Here is a 25565-nt window from a genome sequence, read left to right on the forward strand (position 1 = left end):
GTCTTGCTTCCCCACTTGATTTCTGGCCATCTTCAGTCCCTCCGTGGGACCCAACTCTGGGAAAAGCATGAAAGCTCCCTGACTGCCCGACTATGCGGTTCAAACAGTTCAAAATACCTCGTTCCCTACTCCTGTCCCTTAGCTGCTGTGGGGAGACGCTGAAACCTGCCCTGGAGCTCAGAGTCGGGAGGGTTTGGAGGAGGTCGGGAGGAGGTTGCTGCAGAGGGCACCGAGCTCCGAGACGGGTAGGGCTGAAGAGGAAGAGCCTGGAGGGGACCCAAGGCCTGCGCTCTGAGGAGCAGAAGGTGCAAACCGAGGCCTGGCCACCGAGACTTGCAGGTCGGGAAGTGGGAGCCTTAGAATCTGCGCAAAGCTCGCGGCGTTCAGGAGGGAGTAACGGCCAATGGGCGGGGCGGTCCCGCCCAACAGCCAATGGGCGGGCGGAGGCGGGCCCTCGGGGCGGAGGCGGGCAGGCAGGCGCCGGATCTGGCCGCGCGGTCCCCGGCGCTCGCTGGAGGCGCCGCGATGACCGCACTGAGCCGGGGTGAGGCCGCCGAGGCGGGCAGGTAAGGGGCTGCGTCCAGCGGGCTGGGCTCGGGGCTCCGGGGACCGCCGCGAGGGAACGCTTCCCCGCGGGGCGAAGCGCCCGTGGGGAGCCCCCGCGCCTGGGTGCCTTCTTCCCGCGGGGCAGGCACTTCCCGGCCACCGGAATTTGGGCTCCTCTCCTGAGCTGCGCTGCGCGGGCCCGGGCGCCTCCGGGGGGCTGCGAGGTGTTGGCTAGGGGACAGATGGCCCTGCTGTCTGCGCTCCGTACCTGGGGGATGAGCGAAGTCCCGGTGGCATCAGGATGGTGGAAGGCACCCTCCTTGGGACGCCTCTTACCGCGTCTCCGACACCATAGCTATTCATTCATTCGTGTGTTCGTTCATTCATTTACTCATTCATTCATTCCCCAGCCAGATCGATTCCCTAGTCCTGACTGCCCCTCACCCAAAGTCTGGTGCTTCCCTGCTGACCCTCGGAGGGGTCAGCCTCTCTCCTTTCCCAGCCTGGTCTGCAATTGTAATGGCCCGAGGCGGTCCAGGCGGCAGCGTGGAGCTGTCCCAGCACGACTCGGCCGCACCCGTGCGCCAGGCGCGCTGGGGCCGGTCTCTTAGCCTGGAGATCTGATCCAAAGTCGCTTTGGGAGGAAGGAAAGTTCTTGCAGCTGGGGAAGGAGCAAGGAGGCTGGGCAGGCTGGGGATGGCGTTTCAGGTGACAGCAAGAATTGTGGCCTCTGCCCCTGGAGGTCTTGGGGTGCTGCGGGCTGAGATTATTTAGGGAAGACAGAGGCAGTGAATGAAGCTGTAAGTTCCTGCCCTTGCCCAGGTCCCAAGCCCCACAATCTGAGCTCTGAAGGACAGTCTGACTTCCCTGGCCAGCTAGCAATGGGGGGAAGGGTGAATGTGTGAATCCTGTGCCCACCCCACACAGATTTTTGGAACTGGCTGAATGCTTTGGGGCTCCCTCCGTCCTGTTTTCAGAGGTTGATGCGTCTCTACCCAGCTGTAATTTGCCCTTATTTGCTTTGCTGTCTCCCCTGTCCTCATGATTGTTTAAGGGTGCCCCATCCTTGCAGGGATCAGGTTCCTAGAGAATAAGAGAGCACCCTGACAATCTGTGATGTCTTTGTCCCATGTACACCTCTAGCTGGCTCTGAAGTCCAGCTTCTTTCAAAGATTTGTGGGGTTGCAGGGAGAGGTGGAGTAGAGGGTGTCCCTCCCACCCTGCAGTGAGGGGCCAATATACCTCCCTCCACAGTCCTCTGATTATGGTGGCTAGAATCCAGTCCATGCTGATAGACACTCTTAGGTTTGAGGTTACAGTTCAACAAGGCCACATCAGCAGTGAGCATCTCTGGGGCAAATGGGCAGGTCTGGGAGCAAACCTGACAGACGCTGCCACTGAGCTTCAGGAGAGTTTCTGTTGGGACCAAATCCAAGTTCTTCCTGACTTGCCTTAGGGAGAAATTTCTGAATACCCTAGAGGCAACAGCCTGGGCCCGATCCATGCCTTGATGTTACAGGTTACTTTCAAGTTTCTGAACTTGGGCAAGTCCTCAAAAGGCTTAATGCAGACCAGAAAGACCTGTGTGCCAATTCATCCACCTAAGATAACCAACCTGAGGTTGAAAGTCAGCAGTACCTGAGACGGGTTTATGCCAGCCATCCTCCCTGAAGCTCTTCCCAGTGCCTACTTGGGTGGCTCCACCCCATCCTTAACGTGGTTAAGCTGTAGCTTTGGCCCCTGAATGCCACATACCATATTTATCAGACCAGCATGAAGACTCTTGCTCTGGGAATCAGAAGTGAGTTCTAAGCCTCACGCTGTTCCTATTTTGCTAATACTTGGGGAAAAGTCAGACCCCTTCTCTGGGTCTGCTTTGCTATCATCATAAGGTAAGGAGATTGGACTGTAGGCTCCCTGAGAGCCTTCTCTATGCTGTCATTCAGTGGTTCTGCTAATTAACCTCAATTTCCCCTCAATTTCCAGAGGTATGTTATGTCTTCACATAATTTCTTCTTTGCTATGACTACCTATGGAGCATGTGACTCTTGATCTCCGTCATGAGTTGAAGCCCCATGTTGGGCTTAGAACTTACTTAATAAACACACACACACACCTACACACACACGCAAGAGCCCATGAAATAAAAAATGGTACAGCATTCCACTTTGTTGTCCCGTGTCTGAGTTTGGACACCAGAAAATAACTTGCTTTTCTCTTTTCTTAAAAAGTGAAAATAAGCCCTACAATTCTGCAGCCGTCTCTGGTGCCAAGTGTAAGTTTGGCATGAAGTCAGGCTTGGCCACTGTGCTGCTATTCACCTGGGTTGCAGGGCATCAAGCTGTCACCACCTGTTATCACCAACCTTTGAAGCTTTGATTAATCCCCCAAGTATTTACTAATATGGGAAAGGAAGGAGGAGGGGAGGGCAGAAGCCCCTGGGAATGGAGTTTCCTGTATGATAAGAAGTAACTACGCCCCCTTCCCTGCATACCCCCCCCCCCACACACCCCAAGGAGTACCTACCTGCTACAGCACAGATTCCAGAAGGAAGGCTTTTTTCCCTAAGAATATAAGCCTCTACAGGGTACACTGGTTCCTCCCTTCTCCCTACCACAGCTAAACATTTTTATTGGTTTAGAAATGCTTGGTCATAAATTAGGACTGGAATTTTTTTTTTTTTAATTTTTTCAACGTTTATTTATTTTTGGGACAGAGAGAGACAGAGCATGAATGGGGGAGGGGCAGAGAGAGAGGGAGACACAGAATCAGAAACAGGCTCCAGGCTCTGAGCCATCAGCCCAGAGCCTGACGCGGGGCTCGAACTCACGGACCGCAAGATCGTGACCTGGCTGAAGTCGGACGCTTAACCGACTGTGCCACCCAGGCGCCCCAAGGACTGGAATTTTAATAACCCATGGAGGTTAGGGCACCTGGGTGGTTCAGTCGGTTAAGCAGCCAACTCTTGATTTGGGCTCAGGTCATGATCTCACAGTTGGTGGGATTGAAACCCTGCATTGGGCTCTGTGCTGACAGCAAGGATCCTGCTTGGGATTCTCTCTTTCCTTCTCTCTCTGCCTCTCCCATGCTCGCTCTTTCTCAAAATAAATAAATAAATAAACCCTAAAAAAATCCTACTAATAACCCACGGAGGTTATTAATATACTCTTCAAGTCCTAGTCCTAAGAGAGTGTTTTCTTGTGGGCTACCTGGGTGGCTCAGTCAGTTGAGTGTTCAACTCTTGATTTCCGCTCAGATCATGGCTCAGGTCATGATCCCAGGGTTGTGGGATCCAGCCCCACATCGAGCTCCTGGCTGAGCATGGACCCTGCTTGGGATTCTCTTTCTGCTCCTCCTCCCCACTCACACACTCACTCTCTCCCTCTCTCTCTCTCTCTCTCTCAAAGAAATAAAATGAAAACAAAACAAAACAAAGAGTGTTCCCTAATATCCACTGGAAAATCACATAGTGAATTTTTAATTTAATTTAATTTTATATTTGTATTTTGTGGGGTTTTTTGATATAATTTATTGTCAAATCGGCTTATATATAATACCCAGTGCTCATCCCAACAAGTGCCCTCCTCAATGCCCAACACCCATTTTCCCCTCTCCTCCACCCTCCATCAACCCTCAGTTTGTTCTCTGTATTTAAGAGTCTCTTATGATTTGCCACATAGTGAATTGTTTTTAACAGATGTCAATTTCTGGTTGGCACTATTTCTTTTTTAATCTGAACTAAGAAGCACATAAAGAATTAGTTTAAATCAAACATGAATTTCTTTTCCTTCTAACGGATTGACATGGCACATCAATGGTATATTAAATAATTGTCAAAATCATACTGTATGTCATTTCATTGGCATCTCTTTTGTCTCTGACTTAGGGTCGGAGCAGCAGTGTGGGTAGTATGCCTGAGCAAATAACTGTAACCAATTATACAGATTTTTTTTCTCTCTTCTGTAGAAAAAAGTTTAAATATTTCTACTATGTGTTAACATTAATTGGATTACTCAAAACCTGCCCATACCAACCCAGGCCACACAAAATGCTATTTAAAAATAGTTATATATATTATATATATATATATATATATATATATATATATTAGGGATGCGCCCATCACCCAGCTTCAACAATTAACCAGGTTATGGGGCAACCTTATTTCATATATACCTTTCCCCTCTCTCACTCCTAGATTATTTTGAAGCAAATCTAAGGTATTATTTCATCTACAACTGTTTCAGTGTGTATCTATAAAAGATAAAGCCTTTAAAAAATATAACTATAGGGGCACCTGGGGGCTCAGTGAACTGAGTGACTGACTCTTGATTTTGGCTCAGGTCATGATCTCACAATTTGTGAGATTGAGCCCCGTGTCTGGTTTTGTGCTGATAGTGTGAGGCCTGCTTGGGATTTTCTCTCTCTCTGTCTCAAAATAAATAGATAAACTTAATATATATGAGTTATATATATATATATATATATATATATATATATATTTTTTTTTTTTTTTGAGAGAGAGAGAGAGAGGCAGAGGGAGAGAGAGAGAGAGAGAGAGAGAGAGAGAGAGAAGAATCCCAAGCAGACTTCATGCTCAGTGAGGAGCCCGATGTGGGGCTCAATCCCATGACCCTGGGATCATGACCTGAGCCAAAATCAAGAGTTGGTCGCTCAACCAACTGAGCCACCCAGATGCCCCAGAGTCTATATTTTCAACACATTTTGGTGCTGATCAAACTAAAGTTATGTTGCCTATCATTTTGAAAATCATAGGCTACATTAAAAATGTAATAAAAGTGAAATGCTGTCTTTCCAGAAACATGTCCCTTTGTTCAGACACAACAATTTTGCCCCAAACCCCAGGAGTTCACAGACCCTCCCGGCAAGCCTTGCCTGGAATCCAGGATCCATTAGACTGTCACTGGGGCCCATAATGATGGAAGAAGACTTGGGAGGACTAGAAATAACCATTTTGCCCCATATGAATGTAGCAAGTAGGGACAGCTAACGGGTCTTGTAATATGAGACCCAGGAGAAGAGAGGTTAGGAGTGGTCATGGCCTAGTCTCTGCCCTGGTCACACCTACAGTGGAGATCTAGTTTTACCAAACTAAGATGACAAAGGTTTGTTCCTTGGTGAAGGATCACTTGTTAGAATGAGGACCATTTGGGTGTTGAAAAGAACTTTCCAGCAGAACTTTCTGCATGACATGCCTGATGGATGATATTCACATGTAGGTACACATTTTAAATTCCTTGTGTCTGATTGCAACTTTACCTTTTTTTTTTTTTCACTCACTGGACTATTTGTTTCCTTATACCCAGTTTCTTGATATGGGTAACACTGAATAGTTTTCTTTTTTCTTTTAAGTCATTCCCAGATATGTAGTCACTGTGATAGAATAATAGGAAGGGGCTGAGCCAAAGACCTGAATTCAAATCCTTTCTCCACTGCTGAATTACTACTGGTTCTGAACCTCCCTGTCTTCATCCATAAAACAGAGTCATATCTGGCCCACTTCCAAGGTTCTCAGGCTGTGTAATGGCCTGAGACACAGTAGGTTCTCACCAAAAATTAGTTTCTCTGCAATGCTTCCAGCTTTGAGAATCTGAGACCACACCTCTGATGATCCAGTCCCAGCTTTGAGAAATCTTGGTCTGTTTTCCTTTTAAAAAATTTTTTTTAAAACATTTATTTTTGAGACAGAGAGAGAGCATGAACAGGGGAGGGTCAGAGAAAGAGGGAGACACAGAATCTGAAACAGGCTCCAGGCTCTGAGCTGTCAGCACAGAGCCTGATGCGGGGCTCGAACCCACAGACCGCGAGATCATGACCTGAGCCGAAGTCGGACGCTTAACCAACTGAGCCACCCAGGCGCCCCACTGTTTTCCTTTTAAAGGTGCAAACTTTATTTTTCTGAAATGAACTTTATTCTTGGTGATAATTGTAGATTCACATGGTCTCATGTACCTTTCACCAATTTCTTCCAGTGGTAACTTCCTGCATAACAAGAGCACCATAACACAAGCAGAAAATTGACATTGACAGAACCCATTGGCCTTATTCAGATTTCACCAGTTTTACATGCACTCGTGTGTGTGTGTGTACGTTTAGTTTTGTGCAGTTTTATCACATGTGGGGATTTGGCAAAGTTCATTTTAACATTTATTTTTTTGAGAGAGACCGAGATAGTGTGAGCGGGGGAGGGGTAGAGAGAGAGGGAGACACAGAATCTGAAGCAGGCTCCAGGCTCTGAGCTGTCTGCACAGGGCCTGACGTGGAACTTGAACCCATGAGCTGTGAGATCGTGACCTGAGCTGAAGTCGGACACTCAACCAACTGAGCCACCCAGGTGATCCTAATAAGTAAGTTTTTTAAAGTTTATTTATTTTGAGAGAGAGGGGGAGGGGGGAGGGGAAGAGAGAGAGGGAAAGAGAGAATCCCAAGCAGGTTCCATGCTGTCAGCGCAGAGCCCAACAGGGGGCTCAGTCTCACAAACTGAGATCATGACCTGAGTCAAAATTAAGAGACAGACATTTAACTAACTGAGCCTCCCAGGCACCCCAATAAATAAGTTTTAATAAATAACTGGATAAATATCATTTTAAGGGGTGCCTGGGTAGCTCAGTCAGTTAAATGTCTGACTCTTGGTTTTGGCTCAGGTCGTGCCCTCGTGGTTGGTGGGTTCAAGCAACAAGTCAGGCTCCAAGGTGACGGCACCGAGCCTGCCTGGGACTCTCTCTCTCTCCCTCTCTCTCCCTCTCTCTCTCTGCTCCTCCTTCCACTGGTGCGCTTGCACTTTCTCTCTCAAAATAAGTAAATAAACTTAAAAAAAAAACCATTTTAATTGTCACATAGCCTTCCATTCCGTGAATAAACCACAATTTCTTCTTCATGCCCTATTGTTTTTTTCCTCTAACTACACTTCATTGAACATTCTTATACATTTAAATTTGTGTCCAGTTATTTCCTAAGAGTAAATTGTTAGAGGTGGAGTTTATGGGTCTGACGGGTATCTACTTATAAATGTATGTACCTTTTCTTTTATTGGTGTAGAAAATATTTGGATGTTTAATCTCCTTGGAATTTATTTTTGTGAATTGTGTAAGATAGCCAATTGCCCCAATACCATTTATTGGACAATCCATTCTTCTCTTACTTACTTGAAATGCCTTCTTTATCATGTACTAAATTCTTAGATACCTGTAGATCATGTTCTGGACTCCCTGGTAGGACTCTCTGTTGGGATCTGTTAATCTTTCCTAAGCCAGTAAAAGCATGGTATTTTGATTGCTCTAGCTTTGTAGTTTCTTCTGACATCTGGTAAGGCAAGCCCTTGCATTAAATTAGAGATAAATTAGCTTCTTTAAAACTTTGAATCTTCCCACTCAAGAACATTTATTCAAGTCATCTTTTTTTTTTTTCTTCGTGCAAGTCTTATTTTATGTCATTCAAAAAAAATGTTTGTTGTTTTCTTCTCCTGGACTTTCTACATTTTATTTTTTTTTATTTATTTTTTTTTTTTTTTTCGTTTATTTATTTTTGAGACAGAGAGAGACAGAGCATGAACAGGGGAGGGGCAGAGAGAGAGAGGGAGACACAGAATCAGGAGCAGGCTCCAGGCTCTGAGCCATCAGCCCAGAGCCCGACGCGGGGCTCAAACTCACGGACCGTGAGATCGTGACCTGAGCTGAAGTCGGACGCTTAACCGACTGAGCCACCCAGGCGCCCCATACATTTTAAAAGTTATTTTGGGGGCACCTGGGTGGCTCAGTCAGTTAAGCATCCGACTTCAGCTCAGGTCATGATCTTGTGGTCAGTGGGTTCGAGCCCCACTTCGGGCTCTGTGCTGACAGCTCAGAGCCTGGAGCTTTGGATTCTGTGTCCCCCTCTCTCTCTGCCATTCCCCTGTTCATGCTCTGTCTCTCTCTCAAAAATAAATAAAGATTAAAAATAAATAAAAGTTTATTCTTTTTTTTTTTTTTTTTTTTTTTTACTGTTTATTTTTGAGAGACGAGAGAGACAGCATGAGCGGGAGAGGGCAGAGAGAGAGTGGGAGACCCAGAATCGGAAGCAGGCTCCAGGCTCAGAGCTGTCAGCACAGAGCCCGATGAGGACTCGAACTCACAAACCATGAGATCATAACCTGAGCCGAAGTCAGACGCTCAACCGACTGAGCCACCCAGGCGCCCCTTGGGTTTTTTTTGTTGTTGTTGTTACATTTATTTATTTTTGAGAAACAGTGAGACAAAGCATGAGCGGGGAGGGGCAGAGAGAGAAGGAGACACAGAATCTGAAGCAGGCTCCAGGCTCTGAGCAAGCGGTCAGCACAGAGCCTGATGCAGGGCTCAAACCCACGAACTAGGAGATCATGACCTGAGCCGAAGTTGGACACTCAACCGACTGAGCCACCCAGGTGCCCCTATTCTTGGGTATTTTATTATATATATATATATATATATATATATATATATATATAGTAGGTCTACAGAGAAATGATTGACTTTTATGTTCATCCTGTAATAATGGATAGAATAATAAACTCCATAAGAGTTCAGTATGTGTCTATTCCCACCACAGCTCTGCCTGGTCCAGCCCCCAAGTATAAGAATATCTGGGCCACTTTCTTAATGTTTTTTTTTTTTTTTCCAGTTGATTACGTGTCCTCAAGACAGTTTATCTTACCATCTTTCAAATAAAAATTCTCTCTTTTTGAGGGGGGCGACTGGCTGGCCAAGTGGGTGGAGCATGAAAGTCTTTATTTCTAGATGGTGAGTTCAACCCCACGTTGGGCAGAGAGTTTATTAAAAAATAAAAAAAATTAAATAAAAATTTAAATTCTTTTTAGTATCCAAACCTTTTCTTATGTTTTCTTGCCTTTGTGCAATGGCTAGAACCTCCAGAACACTGGTGAATAATAGGGGCGAGAGCAGAATTCCTAGGGGGAATTTCCACCAGTTAGACAATCTGAAGTTCTCCCTAGAGGAAGAGGTCCCAGGACCCAGCAAGCTCCTTAAGACTAGGTCATCGCTCAGGAATCCCACTTAGCGGCAGCACAGCCGAGTTGTTCAGAGCCCGCAGCGGGGCACCAGCCAGACCCCGCTTCGGAGCGTCCCAAATCCAGGCCAGCGGCCGAGTTTCGTCGCGGTCACCGACCCAAGAGGGGGATCTCGGGTGGGGCGCTGGATCCTTTGACAGGGAGGCCAGGAGGTGCCGGCGCAGCGGCTGCACTCCCGGCAGCGCCCCCCGGTCGGTGTAAGCGTTTGCTCTTACGCCCAAGGGCCCATCAGCTCCCTCAAAAGTTGGGTCTGGCCGGCAGGCGGGATCTCTGGCGCCAGGCCGCCGCCGTGGGGAGCTGGCGCGAAGTGCCGGGGCTGGAATCTGGGTGTGGCTGCCCTCCGGCGGCGCCGGGTGACCCTGGGCCTCTCAGCTCTTGCTGAGGCAGGCGCCGTAATGGACCAGTGGTTCTCGCCTGGGGTGGAGGAGCAGCAGGTGAGGGTGCTGGGGAGGGGTGGACCCGGGAGGAAGGTTGCGGGCCACGGCAGCCCCCCGCCCAGGGCACCAGGATGGGGGATGTGCAATCCCTTCTCCTCCCCTCCTCCAGCGTCTCTGCCGTCTTTCACTGGTGGGAAGGCGGGATCTGACCTGAGCGGAACAACATCCTCACTTGTAGTCACAGGCCTGTCCTCATGCTACATCCCTAGGATGCAGTCACCACCCTGGGAGGGAGGGAGGAAGGAGGAGCAGGCCTTTAGCACCCGAGTCTGGATTCATACCCCCACTACCCCGTCAAGATGTCCCTGGGGAGTTACCTATCTTGTCCTCGGCTGCTGAAGTGACTGCCTTCACTCTTCCTCCTCCTTGCCTCTCGGCAAACTTCACAGATTCCCATTCCTCCTTTTGAAACAACACTCCTTCGGCCTCCACTGACAGCCTCTATCCCTGGCTTTCTTTCTACCTCTTGGCTCACTCTCTCCTAGTCTCCTCCTCCCGGGGACACTCTCTTCCACACTGTCTTTAAGTGTGCTTCTTCAGATCCCAGATTTATCTCCTCCCTCTCCCCCTCCTTGAGATGCAATTCCCATGCCATAAAATTCATGCTTTTAAAGTGTACAATTCAGTGGCTTTTAATGTGTTCACCAAGTTGTGCACATCCACTGTCTAATTCCAGAACAGTCTCATCACCCCAAAAAAACCCTGTGCACATTAGTCACTTCCCATTTCCCCTTCCCCCGGCACCTTGGCAACCACTAATCTACTTTCTGTTTCTATGGATTTGTCAGTTCTCGACATTTCCCGTACATGGATTCATAACAGTACGTGGACTTTTGTAACCGGCTTCTTTCACTTAGCAGAATGTTTTCTTTCTTTTTTTTTTTTTTTGTCAATATATGAAATTTATTGTCAAATTGGTTTCCATACAACACCCAGTGCTCATCCCAAAAGGTGCCCTCCTCAGTACCCATCACCCACCCTCCCCTCCCTCCCACCCCCCATCAACCCTCAGTTTGTTCTCAGTTTTTAACAGTCTCTTATGCTTTGGCTCTCTCCCACTCTAACCTTTTTTTTTTCCTTCCCCTCCCCCATGGGTTTCTGTTAAGTTTCTCAGGATCCACATAAGAGTGAAACCATATGGTATCTGTCTTTCTCTGTATGGCTTATTTCACTTAGCATCACACTGTCCAGTTCCATCCACGTTGCTACAAAAGGCCATATTTCATTTTTTCTCAATGCCACGTAGTATTCCATGGTGTATATAAACCACAATTTCTTTATCCATTCATCAGTTGATGGACATTTAGGCTCTTTCCATAATTTGGCTATTGTTGAGAGTTCTGCTATAAACATTGGGGTACAGGTGCCCCTATGCATCAGCACTCCTGTATCCCTTGGGTAAATTCCTAGCAGTGCTATTGCTGGGTCATAGGGTAGGTCTATTTTTAATTTTCTGAGGACCTCCACACAGCAGAATGTTTTCAAGGTTCATTCAGATTGCAGCTTGTATCGATACTTCACTCCTTTTTATGGCTCCATAATATTCCACTGTGTGGCTCTGCCACAGTTTATCTGTTCATCAGTTGATGGGTATTTGGGTTGTTTCTATCTTTTGGCTAATTATCATAATGCTATGAGCATTCTTGTATGAGATTTTGTGTGGACATGTTTTCAGTTCTCTCAGGGTGTATACCTGGGAGTGCTATAGTAACTCTGTGGTTAACCATTTGAGGAACCACCAAACTGTTTTCCAAAGCCGCTGTTCCATTTCACATTCCCACCAGCAACATATGAGGGTTCCGATTTCTCCACATCCTCACCAACATCTAATATCGACTATGATCTCCTAGTGTGTGTGAGGTGGTATCTAACTGTGGTCTTGATTTTGCATTTCCCTGATGGCTAAGGATGTTGAGCATCTTTTCATGTACTTTTTCGTCATTTGACATCACCTTTGGAAAAATGTTTATTCAAATATTTGCCCATTTTTAGTTGGGTTATTTGTCTTTATTGTTCAATTTTAAGAGTTCTTTTTTAAAAAATTTATTTTAATTGTGGTCAAGAAAAGCACATAACATAAGATTTACCATCTTAACCATTTGTAAATGCATTTGTGCAGTTCAGTAGGTGTTAAGCATATTCATATTGTTGTGCAACCAGTCTCCAGAACTTTTTCATCTTGCAAAACTGAGATACCCATTAAATACCTCTCCATCTTCCCCTCTCTCCAGCCCCTGGCAACCACCATTCCACTTCCTGTTTCTTTGAATTCGATACTCTAGATGCTTCATATAAGTGGAATCATATAGTTTTGTCTTTGGTAACTGGCTTATGTCACTTAGTATAATATTTTCAAGATTGTAGGAATTATTTAATTTTCTGGATATTAGTCACTTACCAGATACATGACTTGCAAATGTTTTCTCCCATTCTGTGGGTTGTCTTCACTTTCTTGATATCATTAGCTGCACAAAATTTTGCAGTTTTGGTGAGGCTCAATTTATCTTTTCTTCTGTCTTGTGCTTTCTGTGTCATATCTTAGGAAAAGGTTGCCTAATCAAAGAACACAAAGATTTACACTTGTTTTCTTTTTTTTTTAAATGTTTTTATTTATTTTTGAAAGAGAAAGACAGAGTGCAAGTGGAGGAGGGGCAGAGAGAGAGGGAGACACAGAATCTGAAGCAGGCTCCAGGCTCTAAGCTGTCAGGACAGAGCCCCACGTGGGGCTTGAACCCATGAACCGTGAGATCGTGACCTGAGCCAAAGTAAGACGCTTAACTGACTAAGCCACCCCAGTGCCCCAACACCTGTTTTCTTTTAAAAGTCTCGTGTTAGCTCTGACATTTTTGAGCTTATTTTATATGCTGTGCAATAGGGGTCCATGTTAATTCTTTTGCATGTGAATATCCAGTTGTCCCAGCACCGTTTGTTGAAGAGACTAATTTTTCTCCTATTGACTTGGTTTTGGCACCCTTGTTGATAGCTTCTCTTCTTTGTGTATCCACTTTCCCTGGGGGATCTTCCTAGCTCCTGTATTCATTCATGGGCCGATAACTCAGGAATTTATCCCTTTAGTCTTGACCTTTCTCCTGAGCTCCTTACTCATGTATAGCTTGACATCTTCACTTACATGTTTCTCACACATCTTCAAGACTGAACTCATGATTGTTTCCTTCAAATATGCTCTTTTTACAATATTTTTCCCTGTTTCATCTTAGCAAGGCAGAGTAGGATTCTACTTGCTTAAGCCAGAAATCTACAGTAATATTTGGCACTTTTTCCCTTATACCCCATATCCAATGGATCACCAAGTCAGGTTGATTTTTATTCGGAAATATATATCCTGAATCCATCCCTGGCCCTCCATCACCACTGCCACCAAGTCTGAGACATCATCTCTCTGCTGGAATACAGTCTGCTAGCTGATTTGTCTCCACGGAAAATTTTCAACATATACAAAAAAGGAGAGATTGCAGGGTGGATACCCATGTATCCATCACCCAGCTACAATACCCATCAACAGAAGATTGTCCCTCTTTCATCAATATTCACCTCTACTCCCCCTTTCCCACCTCCTTTGGGTTACTTTGAAGCAAATCTGTGTGTCAGAGTGACTTTTTTTTTTTTTTTTTAATTTAAGTAATCTCTGCACCCTACATGGGGCTCAGACTCACCACCCTGAGATCAACAGTCACATGTTCTTCTGACTTATCCAGCCAGGTGCCCCTCAGAGTGATTGTTTAAGATACAAAGTTGATTGTGTATTTCCCCATTTAAATCCCTTTATTGATTCCCTGTTGCTTTTAAGAAAATAATAGAAACCCTTACTGGGGTCCACAGGACCCTGCATGATCTAGCCCTGCCACCCTCTCCAGCTTCATTGCTCACCACTTCAGTACTTCCACCTCCAGACACAAAGGCTCTGTTTATGTTCCTCATACATGTTACACACCTCTGGCCTCAGGACCTTTGCACATCCATCATAAACCCTCTACAATGACCCCTCTGTCACTCTCTCATTTTGGCTATCAGCTCAAAATGCTACTGCTTCCTAGGGAAATCTTCCCTGTTTTCCACAATTGAGTCTGGACTCCCTGATAGAGGTCCTCTTAGGACGCTGTGCCCTCCTTTTATAGCATATATTACACAGTTATAATTATGTATTGATTTATGTAAATATTTGCTTCATGTCTGCCTCTCCCACCAGGCATTTTGGGGATAGTAGCTTGCCTTATCCCTCTTAGTATACACAGCACTTACACAGAACTGAGCGAATAGCAGACATTTAATTGATGTTTGTAGGAGTGAGGCAGAGAGGCTGGTGGCCTTTGAGGACTGTTATCCTGCCAGCCTCTCCTAGGATAGGGGTTCTTCTGATCACAGAAGGGTCAGTGGCCATTTGCAGTTCACCCAGTTCCTGGCTGTGCTTGTTTTTCCCTCAGACAACATTTGCTTGCCTTCCTGGGGTGAGGCTTTATCGCCCCTTTGTAGAGAGTAACTAGGTCCAGAGAGAGAGTGTGGCTTCTCCAAGGCCCCTCAACAGTGAGAGGTCCTTCTAGGCCTGACTCTCTTTCTGCCCCCAAACCCAGGCTCTTTCGGGACCCTAAGACTCCTTCAAACCTGCCTGTGTCCTGAGAAGAGCCTGGACGATGCACAAAGCCAGAGGGATTCTGAGGTGGCTGTGAGGATGGTTGGAATGGGGTGCGTTGGATGGCATCCATGGATGGACAGAGCAGACTTGTCCCAAGGGTAGCCACGCCCCCTGGCAGCCTTGAGTGGGGGCGTCTGAGCAGCTGAGGCTGCCTGTGGGCCCTCCCACAGCAAGCCCGGCGGAGGGTGGCCACCAGGAGCACAGGGGTGCTCTGTTTCTTAATGAATGCAAGTCTGTTTTTAGACCTGAATGACCAGCTTCTTGTCTGGAAATGGCCAGGCCCTAACTGGCTGGCCCAGAAAAAGTGGTCTGTGACCAGGTCCAGGGATGCCAGCTCAAACAGATGCTGCTATAGCAGTGGGCACTATGGGATGAGGCCAGCTACAGGCAGATTACTCTCTGCAGAACCAACTGCTTGCTCCATGGTGGCCTGGGTTTCATGAGAAACTGGACATTCCCAGGAGCAAAGCTTCCGTGTTTTAGCTGTTTGTCCCGTATGTCTCCCTGGTGACTGTTCTTACTCTGTAGGCCTTTGAGCTCTGGCCAGGAAGGGGGCAGCAACTCCTGGCCTCAAACCTTTGGTGGAAGGAGGGTGGGGGGGGGATGCTGAACAGGGTTGGGCCTGAGTTGTGAGAGAGCCTCCAGCACTGCCCCCCAACCCCTCTCCCCAGCCCCTCCCCCCCCCCCCCCCCCCCCCCCCCCCCCGGTGGGAGCAGTTATTGGGTGTGGCCCAGGTGCAAAGAGGGCCCTGCCCTTGGAGGCTCTCTGGCTGAAGTCCCAAGGAAAAGATTCAGTCATGCAGAACGTGTGTGGAGCTTCAGGGTGCAGTTTGGGGCCTGGCAGTGCACCGTCTCTGCAGCTACACCTCTTGACATCCTTCAAGGGACATGACGGGATGCAGAGCTCTTAGTGGGGCTGGCAGGGGGTTGGAGGCTCAGTGGACAAGGCTGTGAGGACCAGTCCCCTCCTTGGGGCTAGGCCGTGACCTCTCAGATCCCCACAGCAGCCCTGAAGATTTTCAGGTCAGCAAGGGGATTTTCCCCATTTTATAGGGGAGCAGACCCAGAGGAAGGGGACTGGAGGCCACCTAGGAGGTCAAGGGCAGCCAGAAGCAAACTCAAGTGACTTGCTCTCACTCCAGCTCTTGTGTTTGTGTTCCAAGGTCCCAGTGTGGCTGAACAAACTACACAAAGGAGCTTTTCAGCAGGGAGTGTTTGTTTATTCAGTACACAGTTATTGAGCACTTACTGTATGCCTGAAGCTGTGTGTGGCCCCAGGGTGAGAGATGAATAAGAAAGATAGTCTAGTGGGGAGACAACCACATAAACAGGCGATACAACAGTGAAGATACCTGAGCAGACGGCGGCGAGTGGAGACAAGGTGGGAGGGGTCTGCTCTCCCAGCCTACCAGCTGGCTAGGCTTCAGGGAAGTGTTGGGGGATGAGAGAGAGAGGGTCTCCATCTTGGGCAGGAGCAGATTAGCTAAGCAGGACCCAGGCAGAGCTGGGAGGGCAGCTCATTAGCACTCCTCCTGAATGCCCAAGAGGAGTCAGCCTGAGCACTTTGATCCTGAATTCCATCCCTGTAAGGACCTGGGCCTTTCTAGTGTGCTGGGAGAGCCCACGCCATGGGGGAGAGTTCTAGGAGCAGGGAAGAGTGGGATTGGAGCCCTTTAACCATTTAACCTCTAATTAGGGCTTGGCTAACTAGCTCTGGGCTCCACAGAGAGACCTGGGCAGTGGGCAGCATCTTGGCTGCCAAGAGTGGGAGATAGAGCCAGCCTTGCTCTTGGCCCTCCCAGCTCCCACTGGGTGGAGCGCCCAGAGGGTTCTGCGATCCCTGTAGGTAGGAGTTCTTGTAGGCACCAGAGCTCAAAGGGGTCCTTGTTCAGGCTGGATGCAGCCACCCCCAGAGGGCTATGCTAGCTCATATCTCCTCCTGAAAACTAGCTCTCCCAGTTTGTTTGGTTCTTTGAGCAGAGAAGATAAAGGCTTGGAGAGGGGGGGGGGGGGGGAAGGGTTCTGGTCTAGGGAATCCTACTTCTCAGAGGGGCCCCTGCATGGCCATCTCAGCGCAAGAGACCCCCTTCAGGTCTCCCCTTTTCCCTGTCTACTGGAGAAACTTCAGGAGAGGCAGTGCTGGGGCACCGGCTGCAGAAGTGAAAATTAATGGGCTGAAAGGGGGGCAGACTTCTTTGCTCTCTCCCAGCCCATGCACCCCTGCTGGTCTCTGCTCTTGCTCCCTCTTCCCTTGTTCTAGACCCAGCTCCAGGGGCACCCGAAGGTTCTGCTCCAGGGTCCCTGCAGTATACCCCCTCCTGCCCGTTTACTGCTTCTGGCTGCACACCTCCCATCTCTTATGTCCCCATTGGGATCCATTAGAAATGGAATCGTATGGGCCAAAGTTCATCTTTTCCTCCAAAGAGGCTGCTGGTCAGCTTACAGATGGCTTTGTGGGGTCTAGAGCACACCATGGTTCTGCTGGTGGCAGCCAGGGTCATTTGGTACAGACTGTGGCATCTTGGGAAGCAGGATGCCTGGCCCTCCACATCCCCTTTCATTTCAAAGTTGCCACAGTGAGTAAAAGGGAGCTAAGCACATTGCTGACCCAGGTGTTCTCAGACCTGCCCGTGGTAGGCAGGGTTTGTGCCTGCGCTGGGTGCCCGTCCCTCCTGAGTCCTTGGCCAGGGCTGCTGAGTGGGACAACTGGATTGGGACCCAGTGTGTGGCCCCCAATTCACTGAACGCCACCCCCTTACACTCAGGAGTCTTTCCCATTTCTTGTCAGCAGAGACAGCAAAGCAGTGGTCCTACATAAGGAATATTTGCTTAGAAAATAAAGTGAGAGGCAGCTTCTGTGTAAAAATAACAGAATTATTTTTGCAAAAAATTACCTTTTATCTTCATTTTATTTATTTTTAAAATGTATTATTTGTTTTGAGTGAGAGAGAGAGGGCATGAACTCGGGAGCGGCAGAGAGAGAGGGAGAGACAGAATCCCAAGCAGGCTCCTCACCATCAGCGTAGAGTCCGATGCAGGGCTCAAACTCACGAACCGCAAGATCATGACCTGAGCCGAAATCAAGAGTTGGATGCTGGACCAACTGAGCCACCTATGTGCCCCAAGTTTTATTTATTTTTTAAAAATAATTTTTTCAACATTTATTTATTTTTGAGAGAGAGAAGAGAGAGAAAGAATGTGAGTGGGGGAGGGGGGGCAGAGAGAGGGAGACAGAGGATATGAAGCAGGCTCGGCACTGTGAGAGCAGAGCCTGACTCCGGGGTCAAACTCACAAACCCACCATGAGATCATGACCTGAACCGAAATCAAGAGTCGTCGGCTGCTTAACCGACTGAGCCATCCAGACACCCTATCTTCAAGTTTTGGAGGACTGATGATAAGCCTGACTCTATTGACATTATTCCAGTTTCCTTTCGGCAGAGCTCTTGTCAACTGGTTTCTGGGCTGTGTGTCAGGACTGTGGCCCCGGGAGGACGTAGGGAGGCTTTCGGGAAGGACACAGAGCCAGCCTCTGCCGCACGGAAAGCTGCTCTTACTTCCTTGGCACGAGCTAGTAAATGTGCTCTGTGACCTTAACAGATGAAGGAAATCTCTATTAACAATGTGATTCCTGTCTTGCCAAGGGTGTTCCTGGAACTTTAGAGGGGCAGGGTGAAGGCATAGGAGGGTCAGGGCCCTAGATCCAGAGCCCAGGCAAGAGGATTGGCCCTGAATTCCAGGAGCCATGCTTCTCCCTCTGAGCCACAAAAAAAGGAGAGAAGTGGGGGCAGGATTCATGCACAGCAGTTTCTTAACACTGGCTGCATGTTTAAAATCACCCGAGGGGTGCCTGAGTGGCTCATACGGTTAAGTGTCCAACTTCAGCTTAGCTCATGATCTCACAGTTTGTGGGTTCAAGCCCCACATCGGGCTCTGTGCTGAGCCTGGAGCCTACTTCAGATTCTGTGTCTCCCTCTCTCTCTGCCCCTCCCCCACTCATGCTGTCTCTCTCTCTCTCTCTCTCTCTCTCTCTCTCTGTCAAAAATAAACAAACATTAAAAAAAATTTTTTTAATAAAATCACCTGAGATCTTTTAAAAGCCTGAAACTGAACGTATGCCTAACTTATGACCCAGCAATTCAAATCCTAAGTGTTTGCCCATAGAAATGAATACTTGTGTCCACACTACAGGTGCTGGAATGTTCCTGGCCACACTTTCATAACACGCAAAAACTGGAAATTTCCCAGATGCCCATCTATAGTAAAATGAATAAGTTGTAGTATGTCCGTGTAATGGAATTCTAAACATTGGTGAAAATGCACAATTAATAGCTACACACAACACTGTGGACGAATCCCACAGATGCATTGCTGAGTAAAAGGAGCCACATAAAAGGGTATGTATGGTATGATTCCGTTCATAGAAAGTCCACAAAGAAGAGGCAGAGGCAGAGGCAACCTGTGCTGTGGAAACCAGGGTGATGGTTATTCTTGTGGGTTGTGGGTTGTGGGTGGCAGGTTGGGGGTGGTGGTGAGACTGAAAGAGGCAGGAGGGGCTTCTGGGGGCTGGTTTCCAAGTGTGTTCATTTGTGAAATGCATTGAATTGTACATTTATTTTATGTACTCTTTTTTTTTTTTAAGTTTATTTAGTGTTTGTGTGTGTGTGTGTGTGTGAGAGAGAGAGAGAGAGAGGGAGAGAGAGAGAGAGTGCAAGCAGGGGAGGGACAGAGAGAGAACCCCAAGCAGGCTCTGAGCTGTCAGCCCAGAGCCTGACGTGGGGCTCAATCTCACAAACTGTGAGATCATGACCTGAGCCGAAATCAAGAGTCAGACATTAGCCACTCAGGCATCTCTCCTTTTCTATGTAAACTATACTTCAATAAGAAGTTGAAAATATATAGCTACTACATGCTACCCCCAGAGACTCTGATTTAATTGGTCTGAGACAGGGCTCAGGCCATTTTCATTTTTTTGTTTGTTTTCTTAAAAAGCTCTACATGTTGGGGCGCCTGGGTGGCTCAGTCGGTTAAACGTCCTACTTCAGCTCAGGTCATGATCTCGCAGTCCGTGAGTTCGAGCCCTGCGTCAGGCTCTGTGCTGACAGCTCAGAGCCTGGAGCCTTTTTCAGATTCTGTGTCTCCCTCTCTCTGACCCTCCCCCATTCATGCTCTGTCTCTCTCTGTCTCAAAAATAAATAAACATTAAAAAAAAAAAAAAGCTCTACATGTGATGCTAATGTGTACTCAACAGGCTGCACATTAGACTTGACCGGATGGTCTCTCTTCTCCATGACGAAGGTGGTGAGCTGTGTGCTAAGCAAGAGGTCAAGGTAGAGATGGGCCATCTTTGTGGTCTGTGGGTTTGTGTTTTCAGGAATGTGTTGCTAAGGTGTGTTTTTTGTTTGGAGGAACTCTCTTCTCGGAGGTTACGGGGCCCAGCGTCCTGGCCAGCTGCTGAAGGGGTGGAGCTGTTGCTGGGCCCGGCCTTGAGAAGGGCTGGCAGGTCCCACGTGATGCTCTAGTATCTCAAATGTCCATGAGAAGTCAACGGGGAGACTCCCCCAAGTTGTCCCAGGGGACCCGCCTGTGACCTTGCAGACCCAGCCTGGCTTTCTGCTTCAGCATGGCCTGGGTGCTGCTCCTGCCAGGCTTGGAGGAGCCTGAAAGGAGGTTTCCCCTGGGGCTAGGGAGGCTGGAGTGTGGGCACAGGACAGTCCAGGAGCATGCCAGTCCAGTGAACACAGCAGTGGAGGCCTGAGGGGTCCGGCTTGTGCTTTCCCCAAATACCACATTGCATCCCTTCCGAGCCACTTTATCCTTTTTCTTTTGTCTCTGCCTCCCACCCGAGCTCCCCCTTTGATCAGTCAGCCAGCATGGACTGAGTGCCTGGTGGTGCTGGGTCAGTGCTGACTGCCTGCTTCACGGGCAAGGCTCCTGGAAGGGACCGGTCTACAGGTGACCCCATTGCTCCATTCTATGTGCCTTTCCCTTCTACTGCCTTGATTTATCCCTCCCCTCTTCCCTCTTGGAGTGTCACCATCTCTCTTTCTCTGTCTGTCCCTCACAGTAGCAAACACTGGGTGCCTGCTGTGTGCTGGGGATACAGAGATGTATAAGACACACCCCTGGTGGAGCTCAGAGGCCACTGGGGGCAGCTGGATGTGTAAACAGACAAGCACAGTCTGGTGTGGTAAGTGCTGGGACAGCACAGCAGGACAGAGGGGACAGGGGACCACAGAGGAGGACTGACCAGCTCTGCAGGGGGGAGACCAGGGAGGGCTTCACAGAGGAGGTGACATTTGAACTGGGACTTGAAAGATAAGTGGAATTCTCCAGGTAGACAAGCATGGGAAGGAATTGCAGGTAGGGAGGATGTGCAGGTGCAGAGGGCTGTGGCAACAAGGAAGCTGGGCTCAGGTGAGCCTCAGGAGTGAGGCTGGGAAGGGAAGCAGGAAGCTCAGGAAGGCCAGCTGAGGAGGCATGAGGGAGGTAAGGTCAGCAGCAGAGTGGCAGGATCAGTTCTGGGCCCCAGGTGGCTCTGCTGGTGGTGCCGATGTGGGGGAGGGCCAGGCATGGTGAGGAGGCTTCTGCCAACATCAGGGAGAGGATGATGGTGATCAGGGCTGGCAGGTGCAGCAGGAATGGAGTAGGTGGTGTCCTGGTGTCATAGGTTCAGGGGGAAGGCTCTTGGGCCTTTGGGGATTGAGTGCTGTGGGGGGGGGGTGGGTAGGAGAAGGAGGTGAGGCTTCTGCCTTGGGCAACCATGGATGGAGGAGCTTTCAGGGATATTGGGTGCTCAGAAGGAAGCAGGATTTGGGGGATGACACTGAGCTCACCTTGATGGATACATCCAGATGGCTGAAGCTCAGGAGGAGAGGAGGTGTCAAGGTTAGAGATTTAGAGATTTCGATTTGGGAGCATCTGCCTGGTGGGTGTATTCTGAGCTGGAGGAAGCTTCCAGAGCAGAGTGTACACATGTCAGGTGTCCTGTGAGGCCTGGTCCTGAGTTTCTGCAGGAGGCAGCTCGACTCTTGGACCTCTGGGTTCCCTCCTTATTGTCTCTCTCTCCCTCTCCTACCCCTCTCTGTTGTCCCCCCCCCCCCCTTTCTTGACTGGCCTGGCTCCTCTGCTGACATCCCCAGTGCTAGCTCCGCCCCCCTGCTCTTTCAGCAGCCCCGAGTGGCAGGCTGCACCCTGGACTCCTGGTGTGATAAGCTCAGTGAGTATTTGGAGAGGGAATGAAGGCTTGCAGTAGGGCAAGCAGCTGTTGTGTCCTCTGGAGAGGCATCCTGCCCTGGGCTCAGGCTCAGCAGGGCGAAAGGGACTCATCTGAGGAGTTCCCCAACCTTTTCTTACCTCCTCTAATGTCCAAAAATATTGGGCCTCCCCTGCTGCCTCCCCTTGATAACAAGAATATTTTTTGTGGCTCTGATGGAAAAAACAGACATGGCTTTGAGGACCCCTGATACTACCCCACAGTCTGCAGGTGGGGGTAGGAGTGGGACTTGATGGGCAAGGGGTTTAGTTCACACCCCACAGAGTAGGGGCAACTGGCTTGAGGAGGTCTGTGTGGGAATGCACAGAGGCTGCCAGGAGAGTGGGGGCAACCCAGGCTGGTCCCCATTCTCCCGCTTTCTGCTCTTGAAGGCCTCCTTCCTGACCTTGTGCAGCAGGGCCCAGTTGGTCCTTGGGTGCTCCCCACTTATTGGTTCTGTGGTGACCACTCTGCCCCAGACCCACCCTTGTATCTGATTTTGCTCCCATTTCTTTATTTTTACTCACCTAGAATACTGTAGACTAATTCGTAGAAAATCTGACTTGAGGGGCCGCCTGGGTGGCGCAGTCGGTTAAGCGTCCGACTTCAGCCAGGTCACGATCTCGCGGTCCGTGAGTTCGAGCCCCGCGTCGGGCTCTGGGCTGACGGCTCAGAGCCTGGAGCCTGTTTCCGATTCTGTGTCTCCCTCTCTCTCTGCCCCTCCCCCGTTCATGCTCTGTCTCGCTCTGTCCCAAAAATAAATAAAAAGCGTTGAAAAAAAATTTAAAAAAAAAAAAAAAAAAGTTTTAAAAAAAAAAAAAAAAAAAAAAAAAGAAAATCTGACTTGATAGTTTTGCAAACCATGCATTCGGCACAGGCAGAGTCTCTGTATCAAGAGCATTATGAGGACAGACCAGGAGGGACTGGCCTGAACAGATGGACAGGTGGGAATGGCTTGTAACCATCTTGTTCATCATGCATAAAGGAGTTGCTTTTAAGTTTAAAGATACTTGAAAGTCATTTCCCCCACCCCCAGTGACTGTGTTTACCACTGTTCTTTTCTTCCTGAGATGCTGTGGGAGAGCGAGTGCAAACCGCCTTCTTTTGTTTTTCCTCATGGTCCGTCTCTCCTCCAGCCTTGCTTACTGACCCCACACTTCATTCCTCAAACATATCGCGTTGTGCCTGCTGCATGCTGCCTTTCACCCAGCTTGTGACCTTCAGGGAGGGAGGAGGCAGAGTCCCTGGCATCTTGGAGCTCCCGGAGATGAGCATTCCAGCACTGCCCAGTGTGAAAAGTGCTAAGAGGGAGGCCAGGATTGGGGTGTTGTGAGTGTCTGCAGCGGGTGCTCCTCACGTAGGTTGGGGGAGGGCCGAGGGCGGCTCCCGTCCCTGAGCAAGACACACTGGACCTAAGGATGAGTTCAGTTTAGAAGGCCATGCAGAGGAATGATCATGAACGCAAAGTTAGATATGGAACTTTTGCAGGATGACAGTCTTACCCAGGTGGTAGGGTTTGGATTCCTTTTCTCTAGGAGCCTTTCTGTGACTCTCACTCTGTCTGCCTTCTGGGCTCCTGCAGCCCTGATAGCTCGAATCACCCTTCCCATGCCTGAATGACAGGCTCCCTGCTCTGTGACCATGGCCAAAGTCCTTCTGGGGTTTCACTCTACCCCTGGGCCTCCAGGTTAGAGTGTGCTCCTTAGAGCGGGCCCCATTTCCTTCTCTTTCCTTGTGGCCCAGTATGCTCATAAGCGGCAGGGTCTAAGCTCCCCAAGGACTCAGTGGCTTGACTTGTACAGTCTCTACCTCAGGGGGCCTCTCCAACCAAAGCACTCAAACCAAGTGAGGAATCAAGAGATAGAAGACATAGATGGAATTTGCCACACAAAAACTGAATAGTACCACAGACAAAACTAAAAGGCAAATGACAAACTGGGGGAGATGTTGGCAAAAATGAGAAATTAAGGAGTTAATATTCTCAAAAAAAATTTAATACAAATCAATAAGAAAAACGTAAAGACCCTCACAGACAATTCACAGATGAAATTCTGGTGGTTAATGGTATATATGGGAAATATTGTTCAACCTATCAGGAAGCAGAAATAGAAATGAAAATAGCATACTTCCATGTATCAAACTTGCAAAAGTGAGAAAAAGATACTAGCCAGTGGATGTAGCCCAGATGTAGGTAAGCCGGTACCCTCATGTAGTGCTGATGGCTGTGGTCACCAGTAAAACATATGGAAGCACTTTGGGAGTGAGTCTAAAGAGCCCAGGAAATGAGCATTCTCCACCCACTAATCTCACTTCTGAGACTCTGTCTCAGCCATGGACAGTGACATGGGGAATTTCTCATGAAATCATGTTAAGCAACAAAAGTAGAACAGTACATATTATAATGTATACTTCTACTTACATGAATTCTATATTATGCATAAATCTTTTCTTTGGGTGATGTTTTAAGGGCATTTGCTTCTTGGTGATTTTGATCATCATATTTTGTTTTTCTCACATTTTCTGTAATGAGAGTAACAAAAGTCAAAAGGGGGGGAAACCCTCTTGAAATATGAAATGAAGGTACCAAATAAATATAGAAATTAACTTTGGGAGTCAACAGGGTCAAATCACTAGCAAAACTTGTCACGTTGCAAGATTCAGGAAACATATGTTATGTGTATTACCAAAATTCTCCAGAAGACTAAGGGCAGAGGCAGAAATCACCAGGCCAATGGCTGTGGATGGGCTGATTTTGTGGGTGAGGTTACCTGGCTCTTCACTGTGTGATACTAGGTACAGCCTGTCCCTTGGCAGGGGTCAGTTTCCTACTCTTTACCAGTATATTAGGGGGTCAGACTAAATGACTCTAAGGGTCTTTGGCAGATCTCAGCCAACTCTGTTCTTGAAGAAGAGAACTTGACTTGCGCCCACGACAAAGCTGAGAAGGACCAAGGGGTTGGTATTTGCAGGCCTCGGGTTCCAGCTCCTTATCTGCCCAGAACCATGTTTCCTGTTTGTGACCACCATGATGCCCTGCCTTGGCCCTGCTTCTTGGCCACCTTCTCTTCCTGGTCAGCTTCTGGGCCCATTGAGTTTGGGGCTAGTTTGAATGCTCAGGTTTTATTGATTCCTAGCCTGTGTGTTGGAGGGGCAGGAAGGGGGAAACCCTATACTTTGGAGCTGTTTAGTAGAGGCATGAATTCAAAAGCCACTGGAGAGCCCCACTTTGCCCAGGGAGATGGTGGTCTCCTCCCTCCAGGATCCTCTCTCTGGCACATTTTTGAGACAGGTATGGCTCTCAGGGCCAAGGTGCCCTGATTGTCTGAAGGCCACCAAAGCCACTTCATGGTGTGGGGCTGCTCCTCCCCTCCCAGCCCATGGTCACTTGTGGGTTGACTAGAGCCCCTCCACATCATTAGTGGCCCCAGATCCTCAGCTCTGCTAAGGCCTCCTGTGCTCAGCATCCTTCCTTAGCATCCTAGGATTGCGCTGAGAGCTTATGGTAATGTTCCCTGGCACCTCAGGCACTATGGTTTCAGCCATGAGCAGTCTTAGAGTCCTCCATCCGGATGTGCTTTCTCCGGGGTGGGGCCTAGGGCTTAACCTCCTGGTGCTC

The 25565-nt window shown here is 48.5% G+C and overlaps 1 protein-coding gene across 9 annotated transcripts in view; it reads left to right on the forward strand.

Moving 5' to 3' along the window:
* The first annotated feature begins 521 nt into the window (after positions 1-521).
* GRAMD2A (GRAM domain containing 2A) overlaps positions 522-25565 on the forward strand; it is a 34300-nt gene continuing 9256 nt past the window's right edge. For 4 of the 9 annotated variants that reach the window (XM_032593600.1, XM_032593601.1, XM_032593602.1 and 1 more), the window contains exon 1: positions 522-566. In XM_032593600.1, coding sequence (XP_032449491.1) covers positions 526-566 — 41 coding nt within the window. In that variant the 5' untranslated portion in view covers positions 522-525. Of the gene's footprint in view, positions 567-9946; positions 10042-20749; positions 20885-25565 lie in introns of those variants that run through there. The other 5 variants (XM_030317785.1, XM_032593606.1, XM_032593604.1 and 2 more) reach the window with 4 other exon arrangements.

This window comes from Lynx canadensis, chromosome B3, assembly GCF_007474595.2.
Source record: "Lynx canadensis isolate LIC74 chromosome B3, mLynCan4.pri.v2, whole genome shotgun sequence".
Lineage (NCBI taxonomy): Eukaryota > Metazoa > Chordata > Mammalia > Carnivora > Felidae > Lynx > Lynx canadensis.